Source organism: Myotis brandtii, unplaced genomic scaffold (genome assembly GCF_000412655.1).
Source record: "Myotis brandtii unplaced genomic scaffold, ASM41265v1 scaffold2561, whole genome shotgun sequence".
NCBI classification, from domain to species: Eukaryota; Metazoa; Chordata; class Mammalia; order Chiroptera; family Vespertilionidae; genus Myotis; species Myotis brandtii.
Genome location: NW_005359721.1, coordinates 74,715 through 87,652, shown reverse-complemented (window position 1 = coordinate 87,652; position 12,938 = coordinate 74,715). Strand labels below are relative to the sequence as shown.

General features: G+C 40.9%; 1 protein-coding gene across 1 annotated transcript; it reads right to left on the bottom strand.

Annotated features, from left to right (window-relative positions):
* Positions 1-7,287: 7,287 nt before the first annotated feature.
* Positions 7,288-10,837, bottom strand: LOC102251129 (HLA class II histocompatibility antigen, DQ alpha 2 chain). Its single transcript, XM_005867950.2, has 4 exons — positions 10,736-10,837; positions 8,614-8,862; positions 7,683-7,964; positions 7,288-7,442 (listed from the first exon to the last, which is right to left on the bottom strand). Exons 1-4 carry the CDS (start codon positions 10,815-10,817, stop codon positions 7,288-7,290), a joined length of 768 nt encoding a protein of 255 aa, XP_005868012.1. The 5' UTR covers positions 10,818-10,837.
* Positions 10,838-12,938: the final 2,101 nt, after the last annotated feature.

Genomic DNA, 12,938 nt, shown 5'->3' with positions numbered 1-12,938 from the left:
CTTAAATGCTGCAAGAGAGAGACAGAAAGTTATCTACAAGGGATCTCCCATTAGACTATCAGCTATTTCTCAACAGAAACACATCAGGCCAGAAGGGAGTGGCATGAAGTATACAAAGTAATGAAAAACAAGGGACTAAATTCAAGACTACTCTATCCAGTAAGACTGTCATTCAAAATTGAAGGTGAAATCAGGAGCTTTGCAGATAAAAAATGAGTAAAGGACCCCTAGGGGTCCTGGATTGCAAGCAGGTGGAGACCAGGCCGAGGGACCCCACCAGTGCACGATCGGGGCCAGAGAGGTACTGCGGGAGGGCTCCAGGGTGTGTCCAGCCCCATCTTGCCCAGTCCGGATTGGGACCGATAGGGGCTGGCCAGGGAAGGATGTGGGGGGCTGGCCAGTCGGGGAGGGACTATGGGAGGGTTCCAGGGCATGTCCGGCCCATCTCGCTCAGTCCTGATCAACCAGACCCCAGCAGCAAGCTTACCTACCAGTCAGAGTGTCTGCCCCGCGGTGGTCAGTGCATGTCATAGTGAGCAGTTAAGCAGCCTTAGCATATCATTAGCTTATTACACTTTGATTGGTTGAACGGTCGACCGGTAGAGTAGACCACCAGACACTTAGAATATTAGGCTCTTATAATAAAGGATAGTACAGGAAATCCTAGCATAGCAATCAGACAAGAAGAAGAAATAAAAGACATCCAAATTTCAAAGGAAGAAGTAAAATTGTCATTTTCAGATTACAAGATACTGTATATAGAGAACCTTAAAGATTCCACCAAAAAACTATTAGAATTGATAAATAAATTCAGTAAATTAGCAGGATACAAAATAAATATCCAGAAATTGATTGCATTTTAATTAATTTATTTTTTAAAATACGTTTTCATTGATTTTCTTTTAGAGAGAGAGGAAAGGAAAGACACACACACAGAAACATTGATGAGAGAGACACAATGATTCATTGCCTCTGCCCACACTGAACCTGAAATCTGGGTATGTGCCTTGACCATGAATTGAACCAGTGACCTCACAGTTCATGGGACGATGCTCAGCCAACTGAGCCATACCAGCCAGGGCAGTTGAGTTTTTATACACCAATAATGAAGTATCAGAAAGAAAAGCTAGGTAAATAATCCCATTTTCAATTGCATAAAAAAATAAAATACCTAAGAATAAATTTAACCAAGAAGGTAAAAGACCTGTACCTAATCAATGTGTCTCTCTCACATCAATGTTTCTCCCTGTCTCTCCCTTTCCTTCCATGCTTTCTAAAAATCAATTGAAAAATAGTCTCGAGTAAGGATTAACTAAAAAAAGAAAGAAAGAAAGAAAGAAATGGAAGAAGATACAAATAAATGGAAGCATATATTGTGCTAATGGATAGGAACTGTTAACACTGTTAAAATGTCCATACTACTCAAAGTAATCGGTAGATTCTAAAAAATTCCTATCAAAATGTCAATGGTATATTTCACAAAACTAGAACAAATAATCCAAAAATGTATATGGAGGCACAAAAGACCCTGAAAAGCCACAGCAATCTTGAGAAAGAAAAACAAAGTTGAAGGTATCATACTATCTGATATCAAACTATACAACAAGGACATAGTAATCAAAACAGTATGGTATTGCCACAAAAACAAACATATAGATCAATGGAACAGAATAGAGTGGTTGGTAATAAACCCACACTTATAAAGTTAATATTTCACAAAGCATGCAAGATCATACAATGGGTAAAAGATAGCCTATTTAATAAATGTTGTTGGGAAAATTAGACAGATATTTGCAAAGAAATGAAGCCAGACCACCTTCTTACATCACATAAAAGAATAAATTCAAAATGGACTAAAGACGAAAATGTAAGTCTCAAAACTATAAAAATCCTAGAAGAAAACATAGGCAGTAAAATCTCTGACATTTCTTTCAGTAATATTATTTTTCTGATTTTCTCTTCAGGCAAGGAAAACAAAATAAAAAAGGGATTATATCAAGCTAAAACTTTTTGCACAGCAAAGGAAACCATCTACAAAATGAAAAGACAATCCACAGAATGGGAGAATATATTCACCAAAGGTACATCTAATAAAGGGTTAATATTCATAATTTAATAAAACAACCTCCTACAAAGCAACACCAAAAACCCAAACAACCCAGTTAAAAAAATGGATAAAGTACCTAAATAAACAGCTCTCCAAACAGGAGACATAGATGCCCAATAGACATATGAAAGATGCTCAACATCACTAATCATCAGAGAAATGCAAATTAAAACTACAATGAGATATCACCTGTCAGAAGGACTATCATCAATAAATCAATAAAAAAGTGTTGTTGAGGATGTGGAGAAAAGGGGACCCTTGTGCATTGCAGATTGGTGCAGCCATTATGGAAAACAATATGCAAGTTCCTAAAAAAATTCAAAATGGAACTTTTTTATGACCTGTGATTCTATTTCTGGGTATGTATAGAAGAAACCCAAAGCACTCATTTGAAAGGATAAATGCACCTCCATGTTTTCTGCAGTGCTATTTAAAATAGCCAAGAGTGGATAAAATAGGAATGGTCCATATAAACAATGGAATATTACTCTGCCATAAAAGAGAAAGAAATCTTACATTTGTGACAGCATGGTTGGATCTAGTGAATATTAGGCTTAGGGAAATAACTCAGGCAGAGAAAGACAAATACCATCTGATTTCACTTATATGTAGAATCTAAAGAACAATATAAACTAACAAAACAGAAACAGACTTACAGATACAGAGGGCAGACTGATGGCTGCCAGAGGGGAGAGGCGTTGGGGGACTGGGTGAAACAGGTGAAGGGACTGAGAAGTACACACTGCCAGTTACAAAATAGTCACAGATTGTAAAGTGCAGCATAGGGAGTATAGTCAATAGTATTGTAATAACTGTGTATGGTGCCAGGTGGGTACTAGACTTATCAGGGGGATCACTTCGTAAATTATATGAATGTCTAACCACTGTGCTGTACACCTGAAACTAATACAAAATAATATTGAATGTAAACTGTAATAGAAAAAGGTAAAAAACTTAAATAAAAGAAATAAAGTTATTTCAGAGGACTGAAATTCAATAAATAAAGTAGCATGTGTATGAGAAATAATTGCAATAAGTTTACTTATAAAACAATAAAGTACTTATATTAAAAAACTATAACATATTTTCAGTAAGATTTATTTCCCTGTAAATTTAGAGAGACAAGAAATTAACTTAGTATTTTTTGAATTTTATGGGATTCTTAAAATCATTGCTCCACATTGCTTATCCAACATTCATTAACCCCCCTTGTACTGTTAACGGAACCCTGAACCAAGTCTGAAAGTAGTAACTACCCAACTCTTTCTATATTCTTCTATCACCACATGAAAATAATTTTTTTCACAATTTTATAACATAAAAAAGCAATTTGTTTAGGTCTAGATAATTCTTTTACTTTGTTTTTTGGAATGTGAAATTCAGGAGAATATGATTCTGATTAAGCTACCTAAAACTATACTTTAACATTCACTCTTTTTCAATGCATGAGTGAAATCTGAACCAAACATTAGGTTTTCTGCAGAGTACAAAAGCCTCATTCAATATTTCTAATTCTCTGTTACTTCTAAGTTACTTTCAGGAACTTGCTATACCAATGATTCACTTCCCCTCTCTTTTTATTTTTAAGGTCTTTACTTTTCCATGAAGTTTTACCTCTTCCCTTTTGTCTTGCTTTGGGTCGCATACATGAGGTCTACCACTTCCAGTTTCAGATCTCTACTGAGGTTGGCATTTGTAACTTGCACTAAAACATCACTGGTGATGTTCTTTTTGAGGCTTCGCCACCATAAAATATTAAATTAAATTAATTAATTAATTTTTAACGTAAGACATTTTAAAAGAGAGAGTCCCATCATTCAACAGAAGATATTTACTATTTTCTATATACTGCCCTTACAATACATGCTCCGTATACTTGAACTTAGATTGGGGTCCTTTAATGAGGATGGTATGGTGAGGATCACCATAATTTTCAGCAACAATGCTTTCCTCATAGATTCACATTCTTGGAGAGCATAGGATCTTAAATTTATAATAGTTTAAAAGTTCTTCCCTTCTTTTAACTTAAACACATCACTTACCTTAAAGTATAAGTTCTCAAAATAAATTGGATTTATATTTCCTGACCTGGATATATACCTTTCTCTAGTTCATGACTTGAGAATAAGGCTTTCATAATGGGGGATTTAATAGTAGCATTTCTTTTGGAATTACATATTATATCTATCTATCTATCTATCTATCTATCTATCTATCTATCTATCATCTATCATCTATCTATCTATCTATCTATCTATCTATCTATCTATCTATCTATCTATCATCTACCTACCTATGAGAGAGAGAGAGAGAGAGAGAGAGAAAGGAATGGTAACACACAGATTAAAGACTGAACACAGCTGGCCTCCCAGAAGCAGCCTGTGTGCACCTTCTAATTACCAACCTTTTCCTTAAGAGGAAAATATTCCTCTGAAATTGTGAAAATTATTTCCTTATGTACTCATCATTTTGAATTTTAGAAAAATAAAATTTTATTTATTGGTTTTATTTCTTTTGATAAATATTTCATATGATTCACCATTTTCTTTTAAAAAATTTTAAAAATTAAATATTGTTAAAAGAATTAAATATATCCTTTTTTGTGTGTAATTATACAGACCCATTAAGAGGGTTATGATAAAAAATTTAGAAAATATCAAGTGTTGGTGTGGATGTAGGAAAATTGGAACCCTTGTGCATTGCTGTTGGAAATGTAGAATATTGCAACCACTGTAAAAAACAGTATGGTGGTTCTTAAAACAATTAGAATTACCATGTGATCCAGAAATTGGGGATATATATATATTCAAAGGAATAGAAAACAGGAATTGGAACATATATTTGTACACCAATATTCATAGCAGTATTTTTCACAATAACCAAAGGTGGAAACAATTCAAATGTATATTAATGGATGACTGGATAAACAAAATGTGGTATACACATACATTGAAATATATTCAACCTCATAAAGAAAGGAAATTCTGATACATACTACAACATGATAAAATGGTTAACTTTATTTAGAGAAAAAGTAGAATGGTGTTTGTCAGGGGCTGGAGGGAGGATTGGGATGGAGCTATTGTTTAATGGGTACAGAGTTTCAGTTTGGGATGGAAAACATTTTGGAAATGGATGGTGGTGATGGTTGCACAACAATGTGACTGTGCTTAATGTCACTGAGACATAGACTTAAAAATGGCTAACATGGTAAATGTCATGTTATCCATATCTCTCTACATATATCTATATATATATAAAAGGCTAATATGCAAATTGTCCCCTTGGGCAGTTGTTCAACTAGGAGTTCAACTGCTTGCTATGACATGCACTAACCACCAGTTGGGGGCACGGAATGAAGAAAGGGCTGGCAGCCGGCAGCTGAGGAAAGGAGGCCCCAGCCGGCAGTGAAGGGCCCTGGCCAGCAGCCGGCAGCTGGCAGCTGGGGAAGGGAAGCCCTGATCTGCAGCTGGCGGCTGGGGAAAGGAGGCCCCAGCTGGCAGTGAAGGCCCCGGCCAGGCCTAGGAACCCTACCTGTGCACAAATTTTGTGCACTAGGCCTCTAGTTTACCATAATAAAATAAGTAAGAAAGCAAGAAAGATAAGAATGCCTAATATCTGGAACTGTGTAAGATGTAGAAAACTAATAATTTAAGCAAAAAGAATGCTCAACCTGGACTAAACTCGGTTCCCAAAGTTTGGGCATGGAGATGAGAGTTTCAAGACCAGATCATATAAATCATACTCCTAGTTCAAATGTATTTGGGGCTTACTGTGTGGCACATATTAGCCTAAGTGTTTTACATGCATTAACTCGTAGGTCCTCTCAACAGCCTATTTTGTGGTTACTAAAGGATTACATTCTACTAGTATGTAAATGGGAAATATTGTGGCATTAATATATTACTAAAATCTTAGTTAACCTACAAAGTCTCCTATAATAACAACAACCCAAATTAAAATGTTATCAATAAACATAATCCACGAGCTTGAGCATGAAGTGAGTTTAAATTGTATTTATGCTCTTGCCAAAGGGAGGTGCCTACAGGGAAGTGAGGCCCGTTAGCCAGCCACTGCCTCCATCTCTCCTTTCTCAATGATATTCGCCCAAATAAGAGCAGAGTGTGGGGACTTCCCAGGGCACACACTGCGGTCTCCTGTTGCTGCTCTCACTTCTGACTTCTGTCTCTCCTCAACCTACAGTTTCTGTCTAATCTAGGGAAGAAAGTGGGGAGGAAACCTCTCAGATCATTCTGCATTTGTCACAAACCTAATACTTATGATAACAATTTCACTTTTATTCTCAAAATCCAACTTTGTATTTAAAATACTTTATTTCAATTTTTTTGTCTCTTCCACAGATTTTTGAATTCTATTTTAAAATAAAAAACCTAAATATTGTCCCTTTCTCATTTTTTGGTATTTTTTGGATATAAAAAACATTACACTGAGGGGAGAAAGTTTGCACTATCCTCACTGATACCTAAATGGGTAAGGAGAGGGAGAACAAAATGGAAGAACACATGTTTATTATGTTACAATATCATTTGGACACGTTGACTGTGTGTTATTAACATGACCCGAGAAAGAGGTTAAATGAGCTGAGACGTCTGCTAACATTCCAGCATGAGGTCTCCCATACTTATCCATTTAGAGAAAATTATACTCTAAACAAAGATACCCAGGAAAGAGATATAATTTTTTTCAGTACAGATATTGAATTACAGTGACTAAGAACCAGGTGGCTGGGCAGAATGGTCCAGGTTTTTCTGTGAAAGGTAGGTGATGAATAAAAGACTGAGTAGGAAGAATTCATAAAGGTCAGTAGTCTCTGAAGGAAAAATTGGCCATAAGTTCCACTCAAACGGGGAGATAAAGAGGCTGAGGAAGGATCAAGGAGCAGGTCTAGGTCATACATCAAGGCCAAGACAGGGAACTGAGTCTGAACCATTCCTCTTCTTTCTTATGAAGACCGATGACCTGAAACAGGAAACAGCACGAGATTGGTGGGTCTTCCGTTCCTGTCCCAAGGTCAACCCATTCTTCAATTTTCCCACAAATTTTCGAACACATTTATGTATCCTGGGTGCCAATCCTCCCCCGCCGGCTTCACTACCTGCAGAAACATCACCCCGGATCTCTACACCTGATTCCTACCTTCCCATTTCCCAGGCTGAGACTCATGTGGTCCTCCAGCTCCTGGAGGCAGCCCCTGCGTGCAGCCGGCGGATGGTTAGCACGGAGCCTGCCACGATGCCCACGAGGCCCACGGCCAGCCCCAGGGCACAGACAACAGTCTCTGTCAGCTCTGACATGGGGGCTGGAATCTCAGGCTCTGAGAAAAAAGAAGCTCACAGGGTCAAAGGGCACTATATGTGTTGTATAAGGGGACCAATGTGTGTGTTTGGAAATGCACAAGACATCTGGACTTTGGGAGAAGAGTATAGTCAATTATTAGAAAACTTGGAATTGTGGGAAATAAACCTGTGACCCTGAGGGCTTAGGGCTCTAAGGCAAGACCATGTGACGTGGGACAGAACTGAGGGTGTACGGACAATGAAGGGATGCGGCGTACCCCAGTGCTTGAGGAGCGGCTCTTCCAGGCCCCAGTGCGCCACCCTGCAGTCGTAGAAATCCTCAGTGGAGGGAAGAAAAGTGAGGTAACTGAGCCTGAGGAAAGAGTGGTCACTCTTGGGGTAGAAGGTTGTCTCAGCAACACCTTCGGCAACGGGGTGTCCATTGTATAACCAAGTGATGTTGATCACAGGAGGGAAGATGTTGTCCACCAGACAGATGAGGGTGTTGGGAATACCCAAGGTCACGGGAGATTTGGGAAACACAGCCACTTCAGGAATTTCTACAACGAAGACAAAACACTGGTTTGAATTTGGGACACCCGTGTCCTGAGTTTCTTAATTAGTTTGGGTGGCCCTCCCGGTCCCAGCTCCCCAGCTGTTAGTGGATTTTTCCTGTGTCTTTTCAGACTCATTTTACAGTAAGCAACAGCTTCCCCTTTTCCCACCTGTTTATTAGGTCATTTCGTTCACTGTTTCTTTTTTTATGGGCAGGACTGTCCAAAACTTCTACCTTGCCTTTTCCATCTTCTGAATGAGGAAGGCTAATGTGATCTGTGTGACTTCAGAGGGGTGCCATCATCTTCACCTCACATTCTGAACCGTCCTCTTCCTTTGAATCACTATGAAGCTCAGAACACTTTCCTCTCTTTGGGAACGCACAGGACACTGTGTGTGTGTGTGTGTGTGTGTGTGCACACTTCTTAGGCTAAGAAGTTGGGAACGTCCTCTTATTGGATTATAAGGAGTACTTTATGGAACCAGGAGGAGGGATGCTTAAAGAGTAAATGGATATGATGGGGACAGGGTATCTGGTAGGAAATGAAATAGAAAGGGGAAGAATTTATAGCATGCTGGGAAGAGTAGCTCTTCCAGGGAAAAGGGAGGTGAGACCTGGGATGTGAGAAGAGAGACAGAACTGGGCACACTCACCATTGGTGGCAGGTGTGAAGTTGGAATCTTTTATCAAGGTGTCCAAATTTCTTTTTGCCACAACAATGTTTTGCAGGGCGTTCTGAGTTTCAAACTTGGTGAAATTGCTAAACTCAGGCAGCCGCCACACAGTTTCCCTCGTTTTCAGGTCCACGTAGAACAGCTCATCTCCGTCAAATTCATATGTGAACTGGCCAGAGGCGCCATACGTCTGGTAAACATTTGTGCCATAAGTGCCCACGTGGTCGGCTGGTGAGTGGCCATTCAGGAGCAAGGAGATATGAATGGGAAGGTGGAATATGGAGGGAGGGGAAAAGCTTTATTATACAAAAGCACAAGAAACTCTGTTCCATAGTGTAGGTTACATTGGCATGGTCTGCTATCAGTCCCTGTTTCTGTGTTATGTAGCTTAGGGTATCGAGATGTAAGCTCTTAACATGACCTCCTAACAACTTTCAGGCACATATATTGTCTTCCCATGATAATGTGTACTCCAGGAGGCATTGGGATGCTATGACTTGTTCCTGGTAGAGTCATGGTACATAGTAAGAATTCAGTCATATTTGCTAAATAAAAACAAATAAGTGCATTTAATTCTTAAGCGTATCTCTAATCACTTAATCCCCATACTGTCTTACCCTTTCAAAGCATTCATCTTATTCTAACACACCATGGAGTTTATTTACTGATTGAATATATTTTTAAATCATCTGAGTTCTTCATGGGTAAGAACCTTGGTTTATGCTAAGCACCAGAGGAGTGCTTCAGACACACTCAGTGTCTGTTGAACTAATGAATCTCATTTGGAAAATGTTTTGGAGATTCCACTGTATTCTATCTCTCTTCATTTCCCTCTGTTTTGCTGTAGGTCTCAGTAACTGTTGTCATTGCCATGACAAAGCAGGCAAAGTTCTGGCTCGGAGACTGAAAGGTAGAGAAACGAGCCCTAGACCAGGAAGGTGTGTGGAAAGGAGATGGAGAGCAGGGGGGCGAACGAGCCAGGTAATGGATCTGTTTTTACCTCTTTTTAGAGCTTTACTGGCTAGAGGTGACAGGGCTGCTGGTTTGGGCTGATACGCTGAGACTAACCTACTTGAAGTCCCTGGGTTTTCCATCATGCATCATCCCAACTTTGTGGAACACATACGGGAAGTGACACTCAGAATAATCATGCTGTATCCCGGCACTTATATAGGTCTCTGTTTTGTTTTTTTTAAAATATATTTTATTGGTTTTTTACAGAGAGGAAGGGAGAAGGATAGAGAGTTAGAAACATCGATCAGCTGCTTCCTGCACGCCCCCTACTGGGGATGTGCCTGCAACCAAGGTACATGCCCTTGACTGGAATCGAACCTGGGACCCTTTGGTCCACAGGCCAACGCTCTATCCACTGAGCCAAACCAGTCAGGGCATAGGTCTTTGTTTTTAAAATACACATCTGTGTACTTATTTTATTTGATCACATGTTCTTTAGAACAATGAGTCAATCAATTAATTTTACATATGAGGAATCTGGAGATCAACGTAATGAATTGACTTGCTTAATGTCATCCAATTAATTGGTTTTATTTTTCCAATTGCAATTATCTTCAATAAAGTTTATCCTCCTCATTTTCTGAGCCCAAACCCAGAGTATAAATTATGTTGAAAACAAAAAATGAATGACTTGCTACTTTACATGTGGCACAAAACATTTATGGGGATGGTCATTGTAAGGAACTGGACAGCTAAAATGCAATAACTAATAACTTTGAGAGAGTTTTGAGTGGGTTGGAAGTAGCAGGCTCACAAACTGCTGTTAAAGAAAAGCAGTATGTTGGAGAAATATACCTACTGCGAGGAGCTACCAGAGTTAAGGCCACAACAACGTCCAGGCGGTGTTGGTTGGTTGTGACATTGGAAAGAGAACAGGCCCTGGTGACCACTGCAGTCACCGGGACAGCACATCTAGCTCAGTCTACAAGCTGAGCATAGGTTTGGGCTGGGGTTTGGTTTCTGAGAGAGAAAATAAGCATAAGAATTCCGATGGGAGGGAACTGGGTTTCAGGACCACTAAGTCTAAACAAAGGCATTCCCGGTTCTTACAATTCTTCCTAAATCCACACCCTCACCGAGCACTCACCCCTGATGTCTCCACCTCCACAGGGGCTCAGCGTGGAGGCCAGAGCCAGGGCCCCTAGAATCAGAGCTTCCGAGGGAGCCATCCTCCTCCCAGGTCTTCTCAGAAGTGGCTGCTCTGAGTGGAGCAGGAAGGAGACTGTGCAAAGAAATGATCTAGACAGGAGAACCAGAGGAAGGAAGCACCAGGAGGAGCCAGACCTCGCCCGCAGGTCACCGCAGCCTGTCAGGAATTCCCCGAGCTGACACCCCAGCTGAAGCGCTTTTAGAAGAGATCTGGAAGGACTCTGGGAAGTTCCCTAGGGGCACAGGCTCCCCGGGGAGCAGAGGGAGCCTTTCTCTATAGATGGAGGGAGAGGGGAGAAATAGAAGCCTCTGCACCCTGACAGAATGTGTGGGGCGGGTGTGCAGGGGGAGGAGGGCTGCTGGGTCACCTCAGGGGTGGTCCCTGGGCAGGGTCCTTTGCGTTATGTTGTTACTGCCTCTGGGATGTCTGCCCTTGCCTGCTGTGCCCCACTCCTCACCCACACACCCACTGTGTTTTAGGTGATTGGGATCCAGGAGGAACACAAGAGGCAAAAGTTCTGCATTTAGGAAACTTTCTTTCTGTATTTTGGATCAGCTCTGTTCTCAAAAAGACCTCCACTAGTGGCAGCCAGTTAACATCCCTCCCACCCCCCCCTTGTACTCTCTTCTCTCACTTTCTCAAAAATACCCTAATTTTAAACACCTGTATTTTCAAACATTGGTGACACCCTGTAACACTGTAAGGTCACGTGAAGTGCGCACTAACAGCGTTCCCTGCTCCCCTCCCGGCACCTTCTGCTCTCTGCGCTTGTGGCCTGTGATTGCTGCCTATCTGAGCCAAAGCTGCGGCCATGATGCACACCCAGGAGAACTGCCTGGGTTATCTAGACTGTGGGTCCTGAGTAATTTTAAACACCTGTATTTTCAAACATTGGTGACACCTGTAGAGCTGTAAGGTCACGTGAATTGCGCACTAACAGCCTGCCCTGCTCCCCTCCGGGCACCTTCTGCTCTGCACTGTGTCCTGCGATGGCTGCCTGTCAGAGCCGAAGCTGCGGCCATGACGCGCACCCAGGAGAACCGCCTGGGTTATGTGGGTCCTGAGCGTGGCTCCACCTGTGCAGGGTTGGCCCTGGAATTTTGGCAGAGATACTGGGAGCTGCTGGTGGTCTCATGTCTCATGTTCCCACTGACATGTGTCCGTGAACCTGGAGGTGTTTTCTGGTTCTATTAGAATCTACTCCGTTTACCACGAAGCCTCCAACTCTGCACAGAACACTGCATCCTGGAGAAGTGTCCTGAGATGCTGGCAGCAGACCGAACACTTTGTTTGCAGACATTAGATTTCACCTATAATGATCTTCTTATTCATTTTAATCCATTTAGTGGGCTGGAGTTTTAAAGGCACAGGATCAGAGGCACAGAACACTGCATCCTGGAGAAGTGTCCTGAGATGCTGGCAGCAGACCGAACACTTTGTTTGCAGACATTAGATTTCACCTATAATGATCTTCTTATTCATTTTAATCCATTTAGTGGGCTGGAGTTTTAAAGGCACAGGATCAGAGCACCATCAAACAGTAAGAGCCCGGTTTCAGAGGTCGCGTGGGATAAAGGGAAGTCCAGGCCAAGTCCTGCCACCTGGCAATGGACAGATGTGTGTGTGTGTGTGCACGCGCGAGCGCGCGCGCGCGCATGTGCACATGTCCGGGGAGGTTGGGAAGGTTTGTTACTCTGACTTTCTGCCTGCCCCTCTGTTTCATCGATCTGTTACACATTTAGTTACTTCTTAGTTGCTTTTGAGGCTGGAATAGCAGCTTTACACTTAGCAATACAAACTTATCAGTAAGCTGACTAATAAAGAATGAGTATGACATTGACCAACAGAATCTCCTTTTGTCTGATAAGGCAAAACATGCTTCTCTCGGTAATTTAGTGGAAGAAGATGCTCTGTTAAATAATGTGAAATTTTCCAACAATTTGCTAGTATTCTGAAGCGTATTTTAGAAAATGTGATTTAATGTAGAATGTTGTAATTCAATTGCATGTTATGTTAATTATCGCTGTTTCCACAGTGAGGATTTTCTGGGATCTCCTGTAACAGCACTCAAGTTACTATGTTGATACAGTAATAGTCTGTATTTTTTAATGTGCTTTAAAATTTAAGTTTATCATTAGTT

Coding starts and splice junctions, on each gene's coding strand:
- LOC102251129 (XM_005867950.2), bottom strand. CDS start 10,817: ATGGCTCCCTCGGAAGCTCTGATTCTAGGGGCCCTGGCTCTGGCCTCC. Junction 8,863..10,735: donor TGGAGGTGGAGACATCAGGG/GTGAGTGCTCGG, acceptor GCCACTCACCAG/CCGACCACGTGGGCACTTAT. Junction 7,443..7,682: donor GCCGCTCCTCAAGCACTGGG/GTACGCCGCATC, acceptor CTTTTTTCTCAG/AGCCTGAGATTCCAGCCCCC.